At 35.0% G+C, this 21,710-nt stretch overlaps 1 protein-coding gene across 6 annotated transcripts in view; it reads left to right on the top strand.

Annotated features, from left to right (window-relative positions):
- mast4 (microtubule associated serine/threonine kinase family member 4) overlaps nucleotides 1–21,710 on the top strand; it is a 454,258-nt gene that overhangs the window by 385,967 nt on the left and 46,581 nt on the right. For all 6 annotated transcript variants that reach the window (XM_039758648.1, XM_039758649.1, XM_039758651.1 and 3 more), the window contains 7 exons: nucleotides 1,357–1,435; nucleotides 4,661–4,815; nucleotides 5,596–5,671; nucleotides 9,208–9,417; nucleotides 11,841–11,942; nucleotides 14,987–15,119; nucleotides 21,537–21,604. In XM_039758648.1, the coding sequence (XP_039614582.1) occupies nucleotides 1,357–1,435; nucleotides 4,661–4,815; nucleotides 5,596–5,671; nucleotides 9,208–9,417; nucleotides 11,841–11,942; nucleotides 14,987–15,119; nucleotides 21,537–21,604 (823 nt within the window). The remainder of the gene's footprint in view (nucleotides 1–1,356; nucleotides 1,436–4,660; nucleotides 4,816–5,595; nucleotides 5,672–9,207; nucleotides 9,418–11,840; nucleotides 11,943–14,986; nucleotides 15,120–21,536; nucleotides 21,605–21,710) is intronic.

The following is a 21,710-nucleotide window of genomic DNA, read 5'->3' as shown; positions in this document are numbered from 1 at the left end:
CAGTATACTGATACAAAAAACAATACTGAGTAATAAAAATGCATGTAAAAACAGACAATAACTTTGAATAATGTTAGCGTTTATAACCGGGGTGGAATTGAAGAGTCGCATAGTGTGGGGAAGGAACGATCTCCTCAGTCTGTCAGTGGAGCAAGACAGTGACAGCAGTCTGTCACTGAAGCTACTTCTCTGCCTGGAGATGATCCTGTTCAGTGGATTCTCCATTATTGACAGGAGCTTGCTTAGCGCCCGTCGCTCTCCCACAGATGTTAAACTGTCCAGCTTCATTCCTACAATAGAGCCTGCCTTCCTAATAAGTTTGTCCTGGCGTGAGGTAACTTTCATCTTTATACTGCCTCCCCAGCACACCACCGCATAGAAGAGGGTACTCGTCACAACCGTCTGGTGGAACATCTGCAGCATCTTATTGCAGATGTTGAAGGACGCCAACCTTCTAAGGAAGTATAGTCCACTCTGACCTTTCTTACACAGAGCATCAATATGGGCAGTCCAGTCCATTTTAACATCCAGCTGCACTCCCAAGTATTTATAGGTCTTCACCCTCTGCATACAGTCACCTCTGATGATCACGGGGTCCATGAGGGGCCTGGGCCTCCTAAAATCCACTATCAGCTCCTTGGTTTTGCTGGTGTTAAGATGTAAGTGGTTTGAGTCGCATCATTTAACAAAGTCTTTGATTAGCTTCCTATACTCCTCCTCCTGCCCACTCCTGATGCAAAAAAGGGATCTTTTATTTTATCTTTTATATCTTATTATATATCTTTTATCTCATTATTTTATCTTTTATATGAATCAATGGACCAGCCTGTTAAGCAACTTACACTGCAAAAGTAAATGTAATGTCCGTTATGAATGAAGTTGTAATATTAGTTTTAATATTTTAATTAAGAAGTTGAAGTAAATAAAACAAAATTTTATGTCACTCTAAAAATATGTGAGCAAAGTGTATTGATTGCTATATTTGGTGTTTTAGAAAATATTTAACATAGGATTAGACGAAATGCTTTCAAACCAAAATTATTTCTTAAATGTGGAATATTTAATTTATTATTCAATGAATATTATTTTTGTTGGTTAGTTTTATTTTGTGTTTTGTTTTTGTCTGTGGAGTAGCATTGTTAAATGTCTTTACCTTTTCTCCTTTACGTAATTAAGAAATCTCAAGAACATACAGGTATAATAAAGCACTGTTCTTTGTTATTTAAACTATGACATGTCTTCAATCCTAATAAAAAAAAAACAAAAAAAAACAGAACATGTGCTTTATCAGCCTCACAAAAGCATGAACTAAGCTATAATTTATTTAATAAAAACCCATGCTTGTTTCCCCTGTAGAACTGATGGAAGACGTTGGTCTTTGGCATCACTTCCCTCTTCAGGTTATGGAACCAATACACCAAGTTCAACAGTTTCAGTAAGTCCCCAAATTTCTTTTTTACATCCAGTGTTTAACATTGCACAATGCATTTCACCACTGAACTCAGGTTAATATAGTTTTGTTTTTAGGGATCTTGGTCAGTAGGATCAAATTCCCTGTAATTATTTTACTGGTTTTAGTTTTGTTCTTCAACAGCGCTTAAATGTTAACTCCAGTAGCACATTTGGAGACATTGTCTCCAAGCTTACACTTCAATTAAACCAACTTAGTCTTAGGTAATAATGTACATCATTTTATTATCTTTATTTAGCAAAAGTACTGTTTGCCATTTAAAATAAAACTCCTGGGTATATCTTTTAATCCTGTGCATAATAAAATATTAATACACTATGTGCTGTTTTTTTCTTGCCGTTATATTTTGCTTAGAATGACTCTTTTTGTTTTTATTTTTAAGAAGACATGTAGATAATGCAAACTAGTTGCTTTAAGATGTTATGGCATCAGAGTTGAAAGGTGAGAAACAGGGAGAAGGAGACTCCGTGCAATGAGTTTGTTCTTTGAGTTATAAATCTCTGCCCACCTACCCTTATACCATCTGAGTGCTGAATGTAATACAGGAATTCCTCAATGCCAGGTTTGTATGCCAGTTAACATGCCCAGAACATGTGATTTCTTAAAGATAGAAAAATAGTCTGCTTAATTGCATATGGATTTATGAAAATCAGTGATAATCCAAAATCTCTCTCTCTGCAGTAGTACTTTTATTTTTAAATTTTGTGTATTTTTACTAAAAGATATGACAAAAACATATTAAAATGTCAAGCAGAAAACTCTTACCTGGTTTCGAGTAACATTATCTTTATTATTCAATATACTACAATTAAATAAATTATAGCTTAATCCAGATAGTTTAGTCTATTAAAAACTTTTCTGTTCAAACACAGTTTTCCAATGTTCCATCAGAAACGCAAATGTACTCTTTTAAAAATACCATCTTTCCTCGTCCCAACAGCTGGTATTATAGTGTGGGATGGTTAACAGCTCTGCACCTTCTCTAACAGGCTCTCACATCATCTGTGTTACAGTGCATTATCCATAAATTCTAATTAGTACATTTTGGAAAAAACAACACATTAAAATGTAGCTTAATTGGTATGAGATATTTTACACTTTGAAAGATTCCTATGAGCATTTCAGTTGACTGTGGCTTGAAATGTCATTGCAGATAGGAAGATGTTTCTAATTTAGCAAAATCTTTTGCTGCACCAAAAATTAAGATGGTAGCTTTCATCATTTGATAAATATATACAGTATGTCATGTTGTTGACATATTTAAAAAAAAAAAAATGTTTTTTTTTTTCTATAAATAAAATGCATTGAAACATGAACTCTTTTTGCTGTATTTTATAAAATATATCAGATTAACAATAGCTGATGGTGGATTAACATTTGAGTCTGTGGTTATTATGTTTTAAAGAAAGAAAGAAAGAAATATTTGTAGTATTAATTATATTATTCTTCAATTGTTTTATACAACAGTAATTAGCATATTACTCTAAATGCTTTACTAGAATCTGCAGAAATAATATAATTTTGTGATGAGATATCCATAAACAAATATACACTATATACAGAACAGGACTTTCATATTTAACCACATTAGTGAGTGATGGGCAGATCTACAGTTCCTTGTAGATATGACAATAAATTTAAACTTGAAATTGTGTTGCATATCCTAAGAATGTGGTGACTGCCTAATTAAAAAGCATACTTGTGAGGAAAAAAGTATATATAAAAATATATATATACCGTATATTATTTAGCATAATTTAATACTAAGCACACCTGTAGTGGCAACCAGGTTTAGCTGCTGTCCTGCCTGGGTTGAATGTGAGAGCTTTCCCTGATGTGAGGCCAAGCTATGGGAACAGTTGGGGAAAGGTCCTAAAATTGGATATTTGGAAATTGGAAGGGGAGATAATGAATAAATCATTCACTCGACACTTGTTTCCTCTTCAGTACCTTTAGGCTGAATTAGACACAGCAGCAGCTTTTCAAAGTGAGTCTCTACTGGCTGTCATCTCATATGCTTAATGATTAACTGTAAAGCCCCAAAAGCCAGTCAAAAAAACCCTGTACATAGGCTGTAATGGCTTTTTCCCCTAAATTCGAGTTGATTTTCACACTTAAGCATAAATTATAAATTATTATTTCATTTTCCTTAAATTTGGAAACAAGTATTTGTTTTGTATCTATTTTTCATGAATTTTAACCCTGTTACACATTCACATCATACCAGGTATCCAAATTTCGGATACAGTTTGTACCTTATGATCATGATGATACTCAGGTGGCATAACAGGTTAATTAATTTGGCATGTCCCAAACCAGGCAGTTATTGATATTAAAAAAAAGAATGTATGAGAAATATTCTAAACTTCTTGAAGACCATGACAAGAGACTTAACTGCTTAGAATGAGTTATATTTAAGAACACCTCCATATCAATTTAATTAAGGTTCCATGTAAACTGAATTAACCTGCCTCTCCTCCCATGCATTGGTCGAGAGTTCTGTCTTCTATTGTAAAGGACATTTCCATGTTAATTTATTTCCCTTCATTCAATGCTCTAGTTTTTCATTGTTAATATTTTACCAAAAAATTATAATTAAAACACATTTTGCACATTTACGAGCATATGGTGAAATCTCATAATATGAGATTTTTTTTGATAAAGTTTTTATATTGATTGCGTGGCCAGCACTGGTCTCCATAGATTCCAGTTCTATCAAAACATTTGTTCTCATCTGTTACCTATGAAAACATACAATTAAATATTTTTTTCAACCATCACTACAAACTGCATGGAGTAAGTAACATATTCAAAAATATCATTTTGGGTGGAATATTCTTTTACGCTCATAGCTTTATGTAAGAAGTATTGATAGATGTAAATGAAAATAGATGACTTAATACATTTATCATCATAATGTTAATTTCTGCCTCTGGGATTTATCCAAAACTAAAAGTGAGTTAACAGTAAAAAAGGCATCCATGGGCAAAAAAATTCCAAAATACAGCAGCATCTCTGGCTAAAGAAAAAAAATTGTGCTAGTGAAAACTGAGTGTATTTATATAAAGGTTAGTTCTTTCAAATGATTATCTTGTGGTCCTTCACTGTTTTTTTTATTTTATTTTTAGTTGTAGGTTATATTTTGTCTTTTTTTATTTACTATGCTATGCAATTTTCATTTGTTTCTAGTCATCCTGCTCCTCACAGGACAGGCTTCATCAGCTTCCATATCAACCAACAGCTGATGAATTACACTTTCTGTCTAAACATTTCTGTACAGAAAGTATTGCTGGAAATGAAACCCGGCGATCAACACCAATGCGGCCACGATCCCGGAGTCTCAGGTACAATCAGAAGTTTTTATCAGTGGTAAATAGCAACAGACTGTTGTCAAAACCGAACTATTTTCTTTTAGTAAATGATTTCCTTCTTGTTCCTGGTATCTTTTCTATTTAAGAACTATCTGATAATGAATCAGAGAAGAAACATTAAAGGAAATGTTAATTTGATACCCTTCACTGTTAATGTTGATGATCTTATGCAAAAATAAAAAGGTTATAACTTTTGCTGCAGTCTCTGTAGTTTTGTTTTACTTTATCATTCGTGAGCATACTTCGAAAACCTATTTTTTAAGTTGATTCTGTATTTTCAATGCAGAAGTTTTCTGACAAAAAAATGCCATTTTGACAAGAACATTCATTTCTGTTTACCTGATGTGTCTAAATTAATGTGAAATAGAAACCGTTGGTCCTTAATGTGCCAGTTTCTATGTAATTGTCTAAATGTGTCAGCAGATCGCTTTCTAAAAAACATGTTTTAAGATTGTTGTAAAATTTTCATCTCCTTAAACAAAAATGTGAAACTACTAAGGCTAATTAATACAAAGCTGATTTTGTATAAAAGTGTTTTGTTAATGTTTATCTTTACATTATTTTCATGACATTGAAAATTTTTAAAAGACAACAAATGGAAAAATAAGAATCAATATCCTACTGATACAATTCCAAATTTGTAGTCAACATTTTTCATTTTAAATATCTGGCTAAATAAGGTATTTATCTTTTTCATTGCTGTGGAACTGTTTATATACTGCAATTTTGGTTGATTGATTATTCTGTCTGTAGTCCTGGACGATCACCAGCCTGCTGTGACCATGAAATTATTATGATGAACCATGTTTATAAAGAACGGTTTCCAAAGGTAAGTCGTCGTTAATTTATTGTAAGATGTAAAAAAGACAAAAAGTTTATTGTTATTGCTTCCGTGTTTTGTGCTCACTGTGTCACTGAATTTATGATTAACTAATCTATAAATTACAGAGAATTCACTTAAATGTATAAATATAGATATTTTTATCCTTGTGTATATCATCACACGTAGTTAAGATGAACAAAAACAGAGAGTCTAGAATAGTATAATGAACAAACACGATTATATTGATGTCTCTTAAGATTAACGTTAAAAGTTATTATAAATCCTTTAGTGTGAAAACAGCAAACCAAATTTTTAATACATATCCTTTCTCCCTCTGGCCAAGTGCAGTATGAAGGAAAAAAGAAAGAGAAACAGACACAGACTGCACAGTTGTAACTTCAGTTCTTTGAGGAAATAAAGCCAATGCAAATTTTGGACACTAGGGTCATGTGCAGAAGAGCTTTAATGATCACCGACCCATTGTATAACTTTACAGAGTAGCGTGTTTGGTGAAGCTTCATAAGATCTCTTTGGCTATTCATTGGTAGTCATTAATTCAGAGAAATAATGGAATTTTGAGTTTCATCTTTTTTTGTATTAAGTTCGACAGCTACTATAGCTACAGATGCATTTTTGTTAAATTTCAAAGATAAACTGAATGACCACAAAGTTAGAAAAAATATTTAAAATTCTACAGAGCTTGATTTCCTTTGCTATGTGGAAAAACTTCTGTCCATCCAACAATTTATTTTTTATGCTATTTGCTTTGTTGGTTATCAGTTTTCATTTTACAAATATAATTTATTTCCTTTTGTAACAAATAAAAGTTCACTGGAATTTTAGTTTTTTATTTTCTGTTAAATACAGAGTAGTGGCATGATGTAGAGAGAAGAAAATAAGCAATATTAAAAAAAAGACAATGCAAAGATACTAGAAACAGAGCCTATACTATTAAATCATAATATACACACACAACAGAAAAGACAATAGAGTGTCTAGTAGTGAGCAAAAGTTATCCTTTAAGCCAGTAGCAATGTCAGGATATTCTTCTGAATCAGCTAGGTGATTCAGAAGACACTGGGAGGACACTGAAACCTAGGCATCTACTGTACATTTGTACACGAGAAGTGTAAAAAAAGTCTTTACAGGAATATATGTAAATGTTTGAATTATCTGAAATCCCCTTAGACTGTTTAAAACAGATTAATATAGCACACATTTCATTTTTTAAAAAGCTTACAATATCTCAGAAAATTCTCTTCGTCAATCTGCTGTTGTATAGCATTATCATCTCACAGGTTGGTGAAAAAAACTCCAGTTAAGTGAGAGTAAAAAGACAAAATCTGCAGGTAATCCAAAGCCAACAGACCGCTCACCACCCACTGGGCATTCTACCTAAAATAAATGTTCTTAAGTCTTTCCTCATTTTTTTCCAGGTTTCTCCCCAGAGGATTCAATGCAGTGCACAAGTGGCTGCACAGTACCTCGATCGGGTGGTGGTGGTGGCGCAAAACACCACCCCAAAGAAACTGGAAACTTAAGATGAGAAAAGTAGAGATTAGTAAAGATTGCAAATACCTTAAGAATATGATCATTCTTAAGGCTATATAGCCATTAATAGTGCAACTGAAATGTACCTATGAAAAAGCCAATTTAAAAAAGTGAGTTTTTAGCAGTTTGTGAAAATATTCAACAGTATTAGCCTGCCTGATTTTTGGTACATAACAGCAAAAGGTCACCTCATCACTTCTTTTATGCCTAGCTCAGAGATATTCCTGACCTGTTAGCCATTTCCTTGAAGTGGCAACAGGTAGCCAATAAAAATTAATGAAAACCAAAAACACAGAATTAACTCTTTTAGGCAGTGAAGGCAGTTCTGGTCACAGTCATTTTGGATTGGGGATACTCAGTAGGAATGTAGGGGGAGAGGCATTCCAAAATATAGGATGGAGCTAAATTATTTAAGACTTTATCTACCTTTATTGCTATTTTTTTTTTTTTTATTTATTAATTTTATTACAATCCATACAAAGCAATCAAGATTTTACAAAAAGAAAAATTGAGTTAAGAACAGATCGATCCCCACCCCTGAGAGAGAGAGCAAGCCAAATAACGTTAAATTTAAGGCTTGTAAACATACCTAATTTAAAAAAAAAAAAAAAAATTCTCTGTGCTTTATGAACTTATTTTAAAATATTACTGATTAGATCCTGCCATGTTTTGAAAAAGGTCTGTACAGATCCTCTAACTGAGTATTTGATTTTTTCCAATTTCAAATAATATAACACATCGGTTATTTGGATTGGGGATATTCAGTAGGAATGTAGGGGGAGAGGCATTCCAAAATATAGGATGGAGCTAAATTATTTAACACTTTATCTACCTTTATTGCTATTTTAAAGTCATTTCTATAGACACAGGTAACCAATGTAATGACACTAAAACTGGGGAGATGTGCTTCGAGTTTGTTTTTCTGTTTAATATTCTTGCTGCTGCATTCTAAAATAATTGCAACTGATTTTTTTGTTTTTCTTAGGCAGGCCAGATAGGTATCCTTCAATAAGGGCGCGTAAATAAAGGCGAGCTTCAAAATGGCGACCTCAATTGGGCGCAGCGAATAAAGGCAAACACAACAAAATTATTACAGAAAATTTATTATTATGGTTGCTTTTCACATATTCCAGAGCCATTTGAACTAAATTATCTACGAACGCCTTTATTCGCCACACCCAATTGAGGTCACCCTTTTGAAGCTTGGCTTTTTTGTGCGCACCCTTATTGAATAGAGCCGTCCAGATTGGAGCTCAGTAATATAGTCAATTAAAACAAACATGTGAATTAATTTCTCAACGGTGTTACATGAGGTCTAATTTGCAATGTCTCTAAAGTGGAAAACCACACTCCTAGTAATAGGCTGACTAGTGGGTGACGTAAAACATTTCAGAATCGAGTTTGCTTTTTAGAGTTTGTCTGGTTAACTAATAGCCAAGTTATCTCATTTAGTTTATCCAGATATTTGGCATCTAAAGGTATTTTTCTGCACTTGTGTGTGTGCGATTTTCAAGCTTTAAATTAGAATCCCCTAACTTTTAAAATCCATGCCATCTCTGCTTATGCTTGTCTAAAGTGCCATTGGAATACCGCATGCGTAAATATAGTTTTTGACTTGCTTGGCCACTGAAACATTGTGCCTGATCATGACAGAGTAGCTGTTATATTGACTTGTGTTTCAAGGCAGTTTTAAGTGCTGTTAACACTTATTCTACCATTGTAGTTGCTGTGCACAAATTATAGCCCCATTTAAATATTTACTGCCAAAAATGAGAAGGCAAATCTCTTTTCTACATAAGGTAAACAGCATTTTTGGACAACTTTAAATATTAGCAGATTTGAGCTTGTATTCATGGCCCAGTAAATACTGTGAAGATTTTGGGTTCAAAAGTATCAATATGCAGATGCATGTTTGCATGCATAATTTTGCTAATGTTACTTTTTCTAACCAGTAGATGCTTTTGTGGTTATTTGTTTAAAATTTCAATTAGGCCACAGCTCAAATGGAAGAGAGAATTCAAGAAATTATCAGAAACAACTCCCTGGACAGTATGCTCCCTCTGGCAGATGGAGTCCTCAGTTTTGCTCATCATCAGATCATTGAACTGGCACGAGATTGCTTAGAAAAATCCCGCCAGGGACTCATCACTTCCAGATACTTCTTTGAGCTGCAAGAGAAATTGGAAAAGTTGTGCCAAGAGGTAAGCATTATACACATTTGTTGGCTCCAGCAGTTGAAAAAGACAACCAAAAAATGGACAAAGTTCCAGTTCCTTAGGTGGCTCTAAACAGTGTTTTAACTTCTTGCACATTTCCCCCCTTGGATTTAGCTATATTGATATTAATCTATTGCTTTATTTTTCTTCAGGGTATTTGATAAAACCCTAGTTATTTACATTATAATATAATTTTATTCTCAAGAAAAAGAACTATGTAAAATCAAGGAATATGTTGTTTTCAACTTTAATTAATATACTGTACATTATGAAATGGTCTTTTGTTAATATGTGCTTGTGTAGCTCTTTATGAGTGTGATATGCAAAGGGCTAACACCTTATAAAGTACTAATCCCTGCCAGATGCTAATGCTGCCAAGATAGGAGCCATCTTCTCTCAGTTTTGTTATGAAGAAGTGTGGATTAATCAGAGAAGGGGTAAAACCAAAACAGTTAGAATAGTATTTCTTTTTTTATGATTAACACAAAATTGAGACTGTACTAAAACAAATTGTAGTCCTTGAGAATAACAAATCTTATTTTTACTGTGCTCTCAATGAATTATTAAATATCAATTAACAATATATTAAAATCATATGTTTCCATAAACCTTAAAATGACAGAAAATTGTGATGTTGATCCTTAGCATTATGTGTTTAAACTTTTAAATCTGCAACATACATTTTTAATTAATCAAACTGTGAAAATCATAATTTTTTTTATCTTAGTGCAGTGGTGGCGAACCTATGGCACACATGCCAAAGGGGCCACTCAGAGCCCTCTCAGTGGGCACGCGCGCCGTCGCCCGAGCACAGAGTTCGTTACTATAAAGCCAGAGGAATGCGGGGCCGGGCTGCTCCCCTCACCGCTCCCCTCTTCACGCGCGGGAGGACGTTTCTCACATCACCCGCCCCTCTGCCCAGCAGCCCAATGGGAGCGCTTCCTTCCTCTCCTGTCTGGGGTAAGGCGGGCGGCACACATGCTGCTTGAGGGTGCGGCACGGACTGCAGCCTTTTGAGCCTGTGATTCTCGTGGTGGGGTTGGAGGGGATGTGGTATAGCGGGTCCACAGCTCAAAATTGAAAAGGCCAGTTTTAACAGATAATTGCCGCTTTCGCTTAAAGGGTAATGGTAGAGTGGCGGGCGGTTTCGGAGCTTTGTAATGCGGGCTGTCCTCGCTTAAGCGCACAGGTGAGGAGTCGTCCGCATCTGTAATTTTGCGGGAGTTGCTAATCGCCACACCTGATCCACGACCCGTAATATATAATGGAACCTTTGGGGGCGGAGCTTAATAGGGAAGACCTGCGTGAAACACTTGAGAGGATCGAAGGGATGACAAAGGACAGCACAGTTAGTTATGAAAATGAAATCCTTAAAGTGTGGAATTCTCTGCCAAATAATCTTAAGTCAATGAAGGCACTTGAGATTGCTTTCCTTACTTTGTTTGGAACATCTTATGCTTGTGCGCAGCTGTTTTCAGCTTTGAATTAAATCAAATCTGACACCAGAAACAGACTAACAGATGACCTGAGTGCTGCATGTGTTGCTCTCAAGCTTACAAAGTATGAGCCAAGGTTAGACAAATTATCAGCATGCATACAACAGCAAAAATCACATTAATTGTTCAAAAGCATACCGAATGCAAACTTTAACCTTTCAACAAAAAGTTGTTTGTATCATTGAAAGCTCTGTTATTATGTTTTTCTTTTAAGACAAAAGAAGATGTTAATGTATGAGTGGCTTTTCTAAACTAAAAGCTCAGTAGATAGATAGACAGACAGAGCATCAGTATTGGCAGTTCAGTCCAATTTATCATCCAGCTGCACTCCCAGGTATTTATAGGTCTGTACCCTCTGCACACACTCACCTCTGATGATCACGGGGTCCATGAGGGGCCTGGGCCTCCTAAAATCCACCACCAGCTCCTAGGTTATGCTGGTGTTCAGTTTTAGGTGGTATTCAGGTTAAATTGCCATGTTGGCACTTTGCGATAAATAAGTGGGTTTTGGATTGCAGTTTGGGCACTTGGTTTCTAAATGGTTCGCCATCACTGTCTTAGTGTAACTAATTGGCCAAAAATGTGTAGATTTAGTTTTTTTGGTGCTGAATTCACTTTCTCTCCTGTAGAGTATATAATAAAGTACATCACAATGAGACCTATTTTAGCTAATCTATATTCTTTGCATCTTATATAGAACTGGCTGAAATTGATCTTTTTGAAACACAGTATATTCAGTAGCTCAGCAGTTTTTTTTCTCTCTACTATAAACTGTTTTCCCTGATACGCTAAATCTCTTAGCAGAGTTATTAAACATTTTCTTCTTTTTTGATCACAATTAATTTGTAATCTTGGTGTATAATATTGCAGTAAAAAAACTTAAGTCATGTTTACAATCCTCTTTGCTTACAGTCACAAGAACGTTCTGAAAGTGGAGAGGTAACTTTCATAAAAGATCTTGTCAAAAAAATTCTGATTGCCATCGCCAGGCCTGCTAGACTACTCGAGTGCCTGGTAAGTTTCTTTTATGCTATCTTTACATTTAGACAAGAATATTGAACAGTGAAGTTCAGTGTGTATCAGAAAAAATAAGGAATCATTTGTTTGGCTTCCAGAACAACCTAACTGGCCTGCAAAGCCTATTATCATTGTGTTTTTATTATATAGTTCTTTTTTTTCCTTCATGTTATACTTGGCTACATTCAATAATGCTACATTTTAAAATGACTTGTATTTAATTTCCTTTGTGCAAGCTCTAGGCAATAAAAAGTCTTTTAGATTATATAGTAGTCTAGTATATTTACAGGACTGTTTCACTATATGTCAATGGAGCATTTGTTGTTTTTTAAGTTCTTTTTTATGTTCTTATCATTATGTAGAGTATATGTAGAGTGCTGGGTACATAAAGACAACTGGAAATTTTATAATGTCTTTGTAGGCTATTATGTGAATATTTTAAGTAGTTGTCTACATGACATAAATAAATCAAGTGCAAAAAAATACCAGTTTCCTTTTATTACAGCACACCTAAAAATCTTCTGTAATAATGTTCCTTCTGCCAAAAAAACGCTACAGAATGCATTGCATTTAGTTAAATATTTACAACTTCGGTAAACATATACCCTGCCATTGTCTCCATCTTTTCCTTTTCAGAAATCAACAGTGCATTTGACATTTATTTAATGACTAGCTGTTCTCCCTGGCTTTATCTGAGAGAGTTATCAAATGTATGTTACATGTGTAAAATTAAATAAAAAGGAAATTTCAAACTCCTCATCACAGTAGACATTATTTTTTTAGTATTATTATTTAGCAGCTAGTGCTTCAGAGACTTGTAAAATTTTATTGTGAAATTTAGTGTAAGAGTATTTTTTGTGGAAAAGTTATATTGAAAAATATTGCAGAACATGCAGAATGCACCAAAGTCATAACATACTGCTAAATCACTGAGAAAAAAATGAGGGTCAGATTGGCCTCATGTCCAACTTCCTGTGCAGCGCACCTGGTGGGCCACCACAAAGTGTCTTCTCACTCTCAACACCTCTATCTGAAATGACTTTTGTTACTCCAGATCAAGCACGAATCTTGTCACAAATTAGTCATTTGCTTCTTTAGTATTTCCCATAGGCAAAAGTTGAATATGACCTGTCTTATTGTTATATTAGGAGCATTCACAAAGAGGGAACAGATTTTTGATGAAATCAACCATAATGAGAGTGGCAAACATAAAAATGTAGTCATTTTCTTTAACATGCTTAAATATTTTAGAATTTTCAGTAATTATTATGGATCAAGTAAAAATGTAGTCAATATCATATTGTGTACTGGAGATATTGAGGTTATAAGGCACAAAGGTCCAGTGGAAATTACATCTTTAAGTGAGGTAGTCTCATTTATTTTTTGTTGATATTTATACATCAGAAATTTTTTATTTTATTAGCCTGTTTTATCAACAAATGATGAGACCACCTACAGAGCAGAGATTTTCTTTTTGTCACAGTGATGCCATTAAGACAATATCTCCCTTAATATCAGGAACATAAAGGTACTGCTCATTGACTTAAGGAAGCAAGAGGCAGACCACACTGCCATCTACATCAGTGAGAATGTTGAGGATAAGGTAGTAACTTTAAATGTCCTATCAGCTTGTATAGGTGAACAATGGTGAAAAACTTCACTGGTATGGTACCTGGAAAGGTCAGACCCCCAAATATTGGTGAAGGCAGCAGAATATATCACTGGAATACATCAGCTTTTGCTCAAGACATAAAACACAGTAATGCATCTTGCCTTAGAAAGGTAAACTGAATAATTATTAAAGATTTCAGCCATTCTACATAGTCTCTTTTCTCCCTCCTCCCTTCTTGAAATTTGTACAAGAACATAAGCACTCATACTATTACATCTAGGAAAATGTATTATCCACAGATCATAAGGCTCTTTGACAGACACCCATGGTGACAAGTAAATCTTCTTGTATATTTTGTTTATACTATATGTTGTCTTCTGTGCATCTAGTTTTGTTGATTGTCTCTGTTGCTGGTATTATATTACTGTCTATAGCTTGAAGTGAACATGCAAGAAAGTATTTCAGTGTTGTACAGTAACAAAGTAGAAATACTTTGTTACTGCATTTAAGAATGTTTTGAGAATATTTCTGTTTTACTGGAGTATAAAATTTTCTGTCTCATTTCACTTTTACTTCACTACATTTTCAAATGCAAGTGGCCTTTTTTAGACACATTTGTTACTACAATAATAAATCACACAACAACAGGCTACATATAAACTCATAACGCTTTACTCATTCAGTTAACTAAAATACTATATATGTTTCCCACTGTTTATATGCATGAAGTTTCATAAACTGGTCATTCCTAAAGAATTAAATGTGAGCTGCTGGTGCTAAAACTTGCTCATCTGCACAATCATTCCAAGTACACCTCCCCTCACCCTTTACCATAGTGCAGGGTGGATGTTTAAAGGTGGGGCTGAATGTGGCTGATGCACAGTCTCCAGTTTCAATTCTTCCATAGCTGATGTTGCAGCATTTAAATGCTGTTCTCACAGCAGTCTGCTAAATGGGTCAGGGCTTGACCTACTGGCTGCAGTGACGTGGTCTTGTGCAGTCAAGTGTTTTAGTCTGCTCACCTTGTCACGTGGATTGCACATCGTCCAGGGCATCACAGTTCCAAAACTGATTATGAAACAGTTTGAAAAGCCCATGGGGGGACTGGGTGGTCTCGTGGTCTGGAAACCCTACAGATTTTATTTTTTTTCTCCAGCTTTTGGAGTTTTTTTTTTGTTTTTTCTGTCCACCCTGGCCATCGGACCTTACTTATTCTATGTTAATTAATGTTGACTTGTTGAAAAAATGAAAGGCCATTATTTTGAATATGAAACTAGAAGTAAAAAACGTCTGCGTAAAGAACTTTATTTAGAATTGTTTAATTAATGGCAATGTCTTGGTATCTCCTGTGCTGTAACTCTTTTATATTTAGCAAATGGGTGTGTTAATTTTGGGTTAAACAATGCAAATTTTCAATCATCATTTTTAGGAATTTGACCCAGAGGAATTTTATCATCTTCTGGAAGCAGCAGAAGGACATGCTAAAGAAGGTCAAGGCATCAAAACAGATATCCCACGTTACATTATTAGTCAACTGGGCCTCACCAGAGATCCTCTTGAAGGTACATTACAGAGTAAAATAACAACATTTGGAAAATAATTTATAAGAAAATTCACTTTTTCTTATTAAAAATGTGATTTTCTGTTGTTTTTGTAAAATTATTATTTTTTCAATGGCACTAGTATTACATGGCTGTTATTAGTGACTTTAAATTATTTTAAGTTTGAAAACATAATTATTCAACTGTTTTTTTTTTTTTTTTTTGGCTAACCCTGTTTTTAGTAGACTTTTTAATAAAGGATGATGTAAAGAGTTTCCAGGTTAGAAGATAAATCTCTGCTATCAAACGAGTACTTTAATATTTCATGTGATGTAGCACTAATGTCACTTTTGACTGTTCCAGCCAAATGATGCATAACTAAGGGGGCAATTTCAAAGTAAACTATATTACACTCTTGCAATATCTCAATATATTTACTATTAACCATAGGTGGTGATATAATTTGTGAGCTCTCAATAGACAATTATGCTCATTCTTTCCAAATGATACTTGTCACCTCTGATTCCATTAGAACTATGTGGAAATGGTTAAAAAAACAATGCAATAAAAGCTGGGCAGATGTTTAATAGCATTTAAATGTGTACTAGATACATTGGGGACAGCAGAATAATGGTGAATCCTAGCAGTTTCATTGCAGACTCCTGCTGCACACCCATTATTTCCTGCAGCTTCCTGAGTACTGAAATTTCTCAGATAATTTACTTTTATAGTGTGTTCTGGAGTTCTGATTTTCTTAAGGATTTACTGTCATGGGCTGATAATCTCCAGTGTTGTGCATTCATCAATATTATGCTACCCTGAGATCTGCATAAGTCATTTTCAAGGAGACAGATGTTAACAGTAAACAGTTCTCATTCAGCAGTATTACTTAGTGGTCACACACTGGAATATTTTAGCACCCATTAGTTTTTTGTCAGCAGTGCTATAGAGGAGTTTCAACTTCTTTTAATTCAACATAGGCCTTGAAAGATACACAGATAATATAAAACATAAACAGTGTAAGCCTTTCTTAGAAAATATATTAAAAAATATCTTGTTTTGAAAGACACCCAAACAAAAGTAAATTGGGTACAGTTCAAATACATAAAGGCAGATCAATCCAAATCTTTGGAGCAAGAAGGGACAAACATTGTCCACTCTGGGCATGTTTTTCAAGAGTAGAAATGGTCAGCAAAAATGCAGAATCAGAACTTAGACTTCTTGAAAGGAGATAACGAGAGACTAAGGATTGGAAGTACTGAGGATAAGAATCATTCAGAGAACTGCAGGTCAAGACATTAGTTTGTTTTTTATTTTGTTTTTTTTAACTGAATCCCCTTAAAAAACGTGTTACTCTAAAGAAATTCATGCCCAGATGCATGTAGGTCTTATGTTCTCTATTAAAGTGTTAACTTTGGTATTTGTATAATTAGACCACAGCTGTTACTTGTTCATTTTTTTATCAACAAAATGAAGTTCAGTAGGCTTATTGTTCAGTGACCTTAAAAAGACTAAAATAAATAAAATCACCTTAAAATACATTATTTTTTAACAAGTTCTTATAATTACAAGCAGTTATATTGTTTAATTTCTACAGTAATGTACTTATCTGAAACAAAGTTTAAATAAAAAAAATATATATAATTTCTCACACATTGATTCAATTAATTAATATTGGAAGTTAAACATTGCTTAAATGTCAATATACGTGCACTTATAATTTGGAAATATTTTTAATCATTAACACTAGAATTACCAGAGCCTACGAAAAAACTCGTAATTCCGTCCCACCTTGAACTGCTTCTTAAATCCCTTCACACCTCTCCGCCAGCGCCCTTTTTTCTTATAAATGTGCTGATAAAGAGAAGCCGGCTATTCCATCCCCCCACCAATTTAGAACGTGCACGAACTTCTCTCAGCTCATGCCTTGATTGAGTATCTGGGAGTGAAGTGGAGTTTTAGAGTGAAATAATAGATCGTTGTTTGGAACACACGCATTTCATGTCTGTTCCGTTTCTACAGTAATCTGTGTCAACACATTGTTAAAACAGAAACTTTTTTTATATTCTAGTAGTAGATGACAAAATGTAGGCATAAACTATATAATGTATGAAGCCTGAAGTCCAAATAGCAAAGAAACATTTTCACAAGAATAACACAATTGCACTTTTATTCAAACATATAACTGCAGAAAGAAAAAGCCGCCTTAACATGCGACATTGACACCAGTTTACTATAACTGACTCTGTGGTTCAATAGATACAGCCCGCTTGAATCAAGGGGTCACGGGTTCGATCCTCGCCCCTCCCTTTTGAGAAGTAAACTGTTCTTAGTCTTACTGTTTTAGAATAAAAACATACATTTGATTTCAGTCTGTAACAGCCGGTGCAATTTATGATCTTTGTAAAGGTTAGCTTTTTTTTTATTCACTTTTCACTCTCTCAGTCGCGTTCAGAATCAATCCATACAACCCCATCTGACACGGCTGTTTTCACTAAAGACGCGCTATAGCTCTGCAGTGTACCACGATGCATACTAACGCCCCGGTTCTGACACACAAGCGCTGGCGAAGCTGCCTTCTTCGTATCTCACCGTCACTTGCTTTTCTTTTTATTCAGTTTTATTGAGTGTTCCTGCCAGTCCCGCATGTTGCTGTATGCTTTTTCTTTTGCACCCAGGACATGCAGAAGAAAGAATGGTAAAGACCAACTTCGGCGCTATATGCAATCATCAGACACTCCCCATCTGCCCGTGTCGTTCAAACACAGGAACATATATTGGTGTAAAAGTATAACAAAAGTGCACTTTTATTCAAGTGCACTTTTTCCATCGCCTTTTCCTGTAAGAAGCAGTGTACACACTTCTCTCTATGCTGTGGTTTCTATTACACACCTGAAAGAAAGACAATACATATGAACATATAGCCAGCATACAGCAACATGCGGGGACTGGCAGGAACACTCAATAAAACTGAATAAAAAGAAAATCAAGTGACGGTGAGATACGAAGAAGACAGCTTCGCCAGCGTCTGTGTGTCAGAACCGGGGGGGCGTTAGTATGCATCGTGGTACAACGCAGAGCTATAGCGCGTCTGTATTCTGTTTCTTTTGTACTCCAGGGCACGCAGAGGAGAGAATAGTAAAGAGCAGTAAGTTCGGCGCTATATGCAATCATCAGACACTCTCCATCTGCCCGTTGTTTTGTTATACTTTTCAATACTTTTATACTGCTCAAGCGGGCATGCTCAAAAATACACGTGTAATGCCACGAAAAGTGCACGCAGACACTTCATTTCAAACAAAACAAGTGCACTTTTATTCAAAACTACCTGTATAACCGAAGAAAAAAGAAAGCAAGATACAGTAGGCGATTGATACGACATCTTGCATGGTGCAATGCTAAGAAGTGAAGATTTTCATTCCGTGCTATATAAAATCATCACATTCAAATATTAACAGTTCCCACACACCCAAGGACCGTCCTTCCTACATTTACGACCGTGTACTTGTTGCCGTGTACACACCTCTCTGTGCTATGGTTTCTATTACACTGAATGAGCACCTGACACTGTACTTTCTTCCCTGGGGAAGGTCCGCATCAGAGAATTTCCAGTTCCTGCATAAATTCACACCCGATCTGACGCTGTTCGTTTTCAAATAATATTGCATTAGTGCGATTATATTTTCACATATATTGTCTTTCTTTCAGGTGTGTAATAGAAACCACAGCATAGAGAGAAGTGTGTACACTGCTTCTTACAGGAAAAGGCGATGGAAAAAGTGCACTTGAATAAAAGTGCACTTTTGTTATACTTTTACACCAATATATGTTCCTGTGTTTGAGCGACACGGGCAGATGGGGAGTGTCTGATGATTGCATATAGCGCCGAAGTTGGTCTTTACCATTCTTTCTTCTGCATGTCATGGGTGCAAAAGAAAAAGCATACAGCAACATGCGGGGACTGGCAGGAACACTCAATAAAACTGAATAAAAAGAAAAGCAAGTGACGGTGAGATACGAAGAAGGCAGCTTCGCCAGCGTTTGTGTGTCAGAACCTTTGGGGGGCGTTAGTATGCATCGTGGTACACTGCAGAGCTATAGCGTCTTTAGTGAAAACAGCCGTGTCAGATGGGGTTGTATGGATTGATTCTGAGCGCGACTGAGAGAGTGAAAAGTGAATAAAAAAAAAGCTAACCTTTACAAAGATCATAAATTGCACCGGCTGTTACAGACTGAAATCAAATGTATGTTTTTATTCTAAAACAGTAAGACTAAGAACAGTTTACCTCTCAAAAGGGAGGGGCGCAGCATCGAACCCGTGACCCTTGATTCCCGCGGGGCTGTATCTATTGAACCACAGAGTCAGTTATAGTAAACTGGTGTCAATGTCGCATGTTAAGGCGGCTTTTTCTTTCTGCAGTTATATGTTTGAATAAAAGTGCAATTGTGTTATTCTTGTGAAAATGTTTCTTTGCTATTTGGACTTCAGGCTTCATACATTATATAGTTTATGCCTACATTTTGTCATCTACTACTAGAATATAAAAAAGTTTCTGTTTTAACAATGTGTTGACACAGATTACTGTAGAAACGGAACAGACATGAAATGCGTGTGTTCCAAACAACGATCTATTATTTCACTCTAAAACTCCACTTCACTCCCAGATACTCAATCAAGGCATGAGCTGAGAGAAGTTCGTGCACGTTCTAAATTGGTGGGGGGATGGAATAGCCGGCTTCTCTTTATCAGCACATTTAGAAGACAAAGGGCGCTGGCGGAGGTGTGAAGGGATTTAAGAAGCAGTTTAAGGTGGGACGGAATTACGAGTTTTTTCGTAGGCTCTGGTAATTCTAGTGTTAATACATTTTCTTTATTTATACGGGTGTTTTTTTTTTTTTTTTACAGTGCGTCAGCTTCAAATGAATAATTCTTGACGAGTAATTATAAATATGGATTATCCTTTTAATTATGCAGTACTTTTTACCAAAACATAGACTGTATGACACACACAACAAATAATAAACCTTAAATAAACCCACACACCTATCAAATGTTCATAAGATGTTTATCAAGAAGATACAAGGCTAACATGTATAACAAGTTTTCAAGTAAAATAGACAAATTTTGCTTTTAGGTTAAAAAGCCTATTGTTTACTAAGCAGCAATTTCAATTTTTTCTTTTATCTGATTGAAAATGTAAGCCGCAGGACTAAGCACAAATTGGCTCACCATCCAAATTCAGACAAGCAGTGCCAGTTTTAATTAATGCATAAAATGATATGGTCTGAATTTTTAAAGTAGTTTTTCTTGCCATTTGCCTAATTGCACAGGACGACTTCTCAGATTCTCTTTTCTCAGTTTTTTACTCCACATTTTTAATGTAAATACTAATATTCTAGTCTTCTCTCTCTCTCTTTCTGGTAAAACCTGCCTTATTGCTGTTTATTAACAGGATGTTCACAGCAAAAAAAGATGTGTGCTAGCTGAACTACCGTAATACCTTGCTTGAAGGAGAACTGCTACTAATTACCATAGAGCTTAGAAAAAAATCATTTTTTGTGCTTGGCCAATTTTCCAATCACCAATTGAGCCTTTTGTATTGAAAATTTGCTAATTGAAATCACAAACCAATCGATCAAAGTATCACTAGTTTTGAACTGGATCCTTGCAGCAGCAAGAAGCCAGTGGAAAGACTGAAGCAGAGTTATAGTAGGAGTGAAACAAGGAGAAGAACACCAGTCGAGCAGCTGCATTCTGGAGGAGCAAGAGAGGTCTGGTAGCAGCTGAAGGAAGTAATGCCAGGAGTGTGTTGCAGCAGTCCTGCCACAGGAGAATCAGTGCCCGAACAAGGAGTTGCATGGCATAATTAGTGAGGAAGTGTCGAATCCTCTGGATATTATGAAGAAAGAACATATTTAATGAATTATTTGTTTAAATATGTTGGGAAATTTGCACTTTCTAAAGAATATATTTGGTTTTTATTGTTACACTATTGTGTTTTTTTTATGTACAATTTTCAAAAAAAAAAAGTTTTGCTTTGTATGTCATATTTAACAGTAAATGCCATTCCTCAGTATCATCCATGCATATAATTTTATAAGATAAAAGCAGTGATTCACTTAGGATCACACAGCTGTGAGATATGAACCAATGAGTTCTGATGTCTTCTCATCCATTAAATTAACTTTTCTATATTTTAAAATCACATTCATCAGTAATGTAAATTCAGCTAAAATAGATCTGTATGTTTAAGCAACATTATTTAGAATTTGATTAAAAAGGTTTTAAATTCAGTTATAATTTTGATATTTTGTGAGTTTCTGCATAAGCTGTATAGTATTAGGTTTTTGTTTTGTTTTTGTTTTTTTCTTTTTTTCTTTACTTTTTCCTGGGTGTGCATGTGTGAAGATGTGTTCTTGATCTCTTGTCCTTTTTAGAAATTGCTCAGCTAGCATCTTATGATAGTGGAACTGCAGAAACACCAGAAACTGACGAATCTGTTAGTGTAAGTTATTTTTTTATGAATAATTATTCTGCAACTCAAGATCAAAATAACTGCACTTATACAGTATGTACCAAGCAGTATTCAAGTTCAGCTTCAACTTCATTCA

Source organism: Polypterus senegalus, chromosome 7, assembly GCF_016835505.1.
Source record: "Polypterus senegalus isolate Bchr_013 chromosome 7, ASM1683550v1, whole genome shotgun sequence".
NCBI lineage: Eukaryota > Metazoa > Chordata > Cladistia > Polypteriformes > Polypteridae > Polypterus > Polypterus senegalus.
This window is presented reverse-complemented; position numbering and strand designations above follow the sequence as displayed.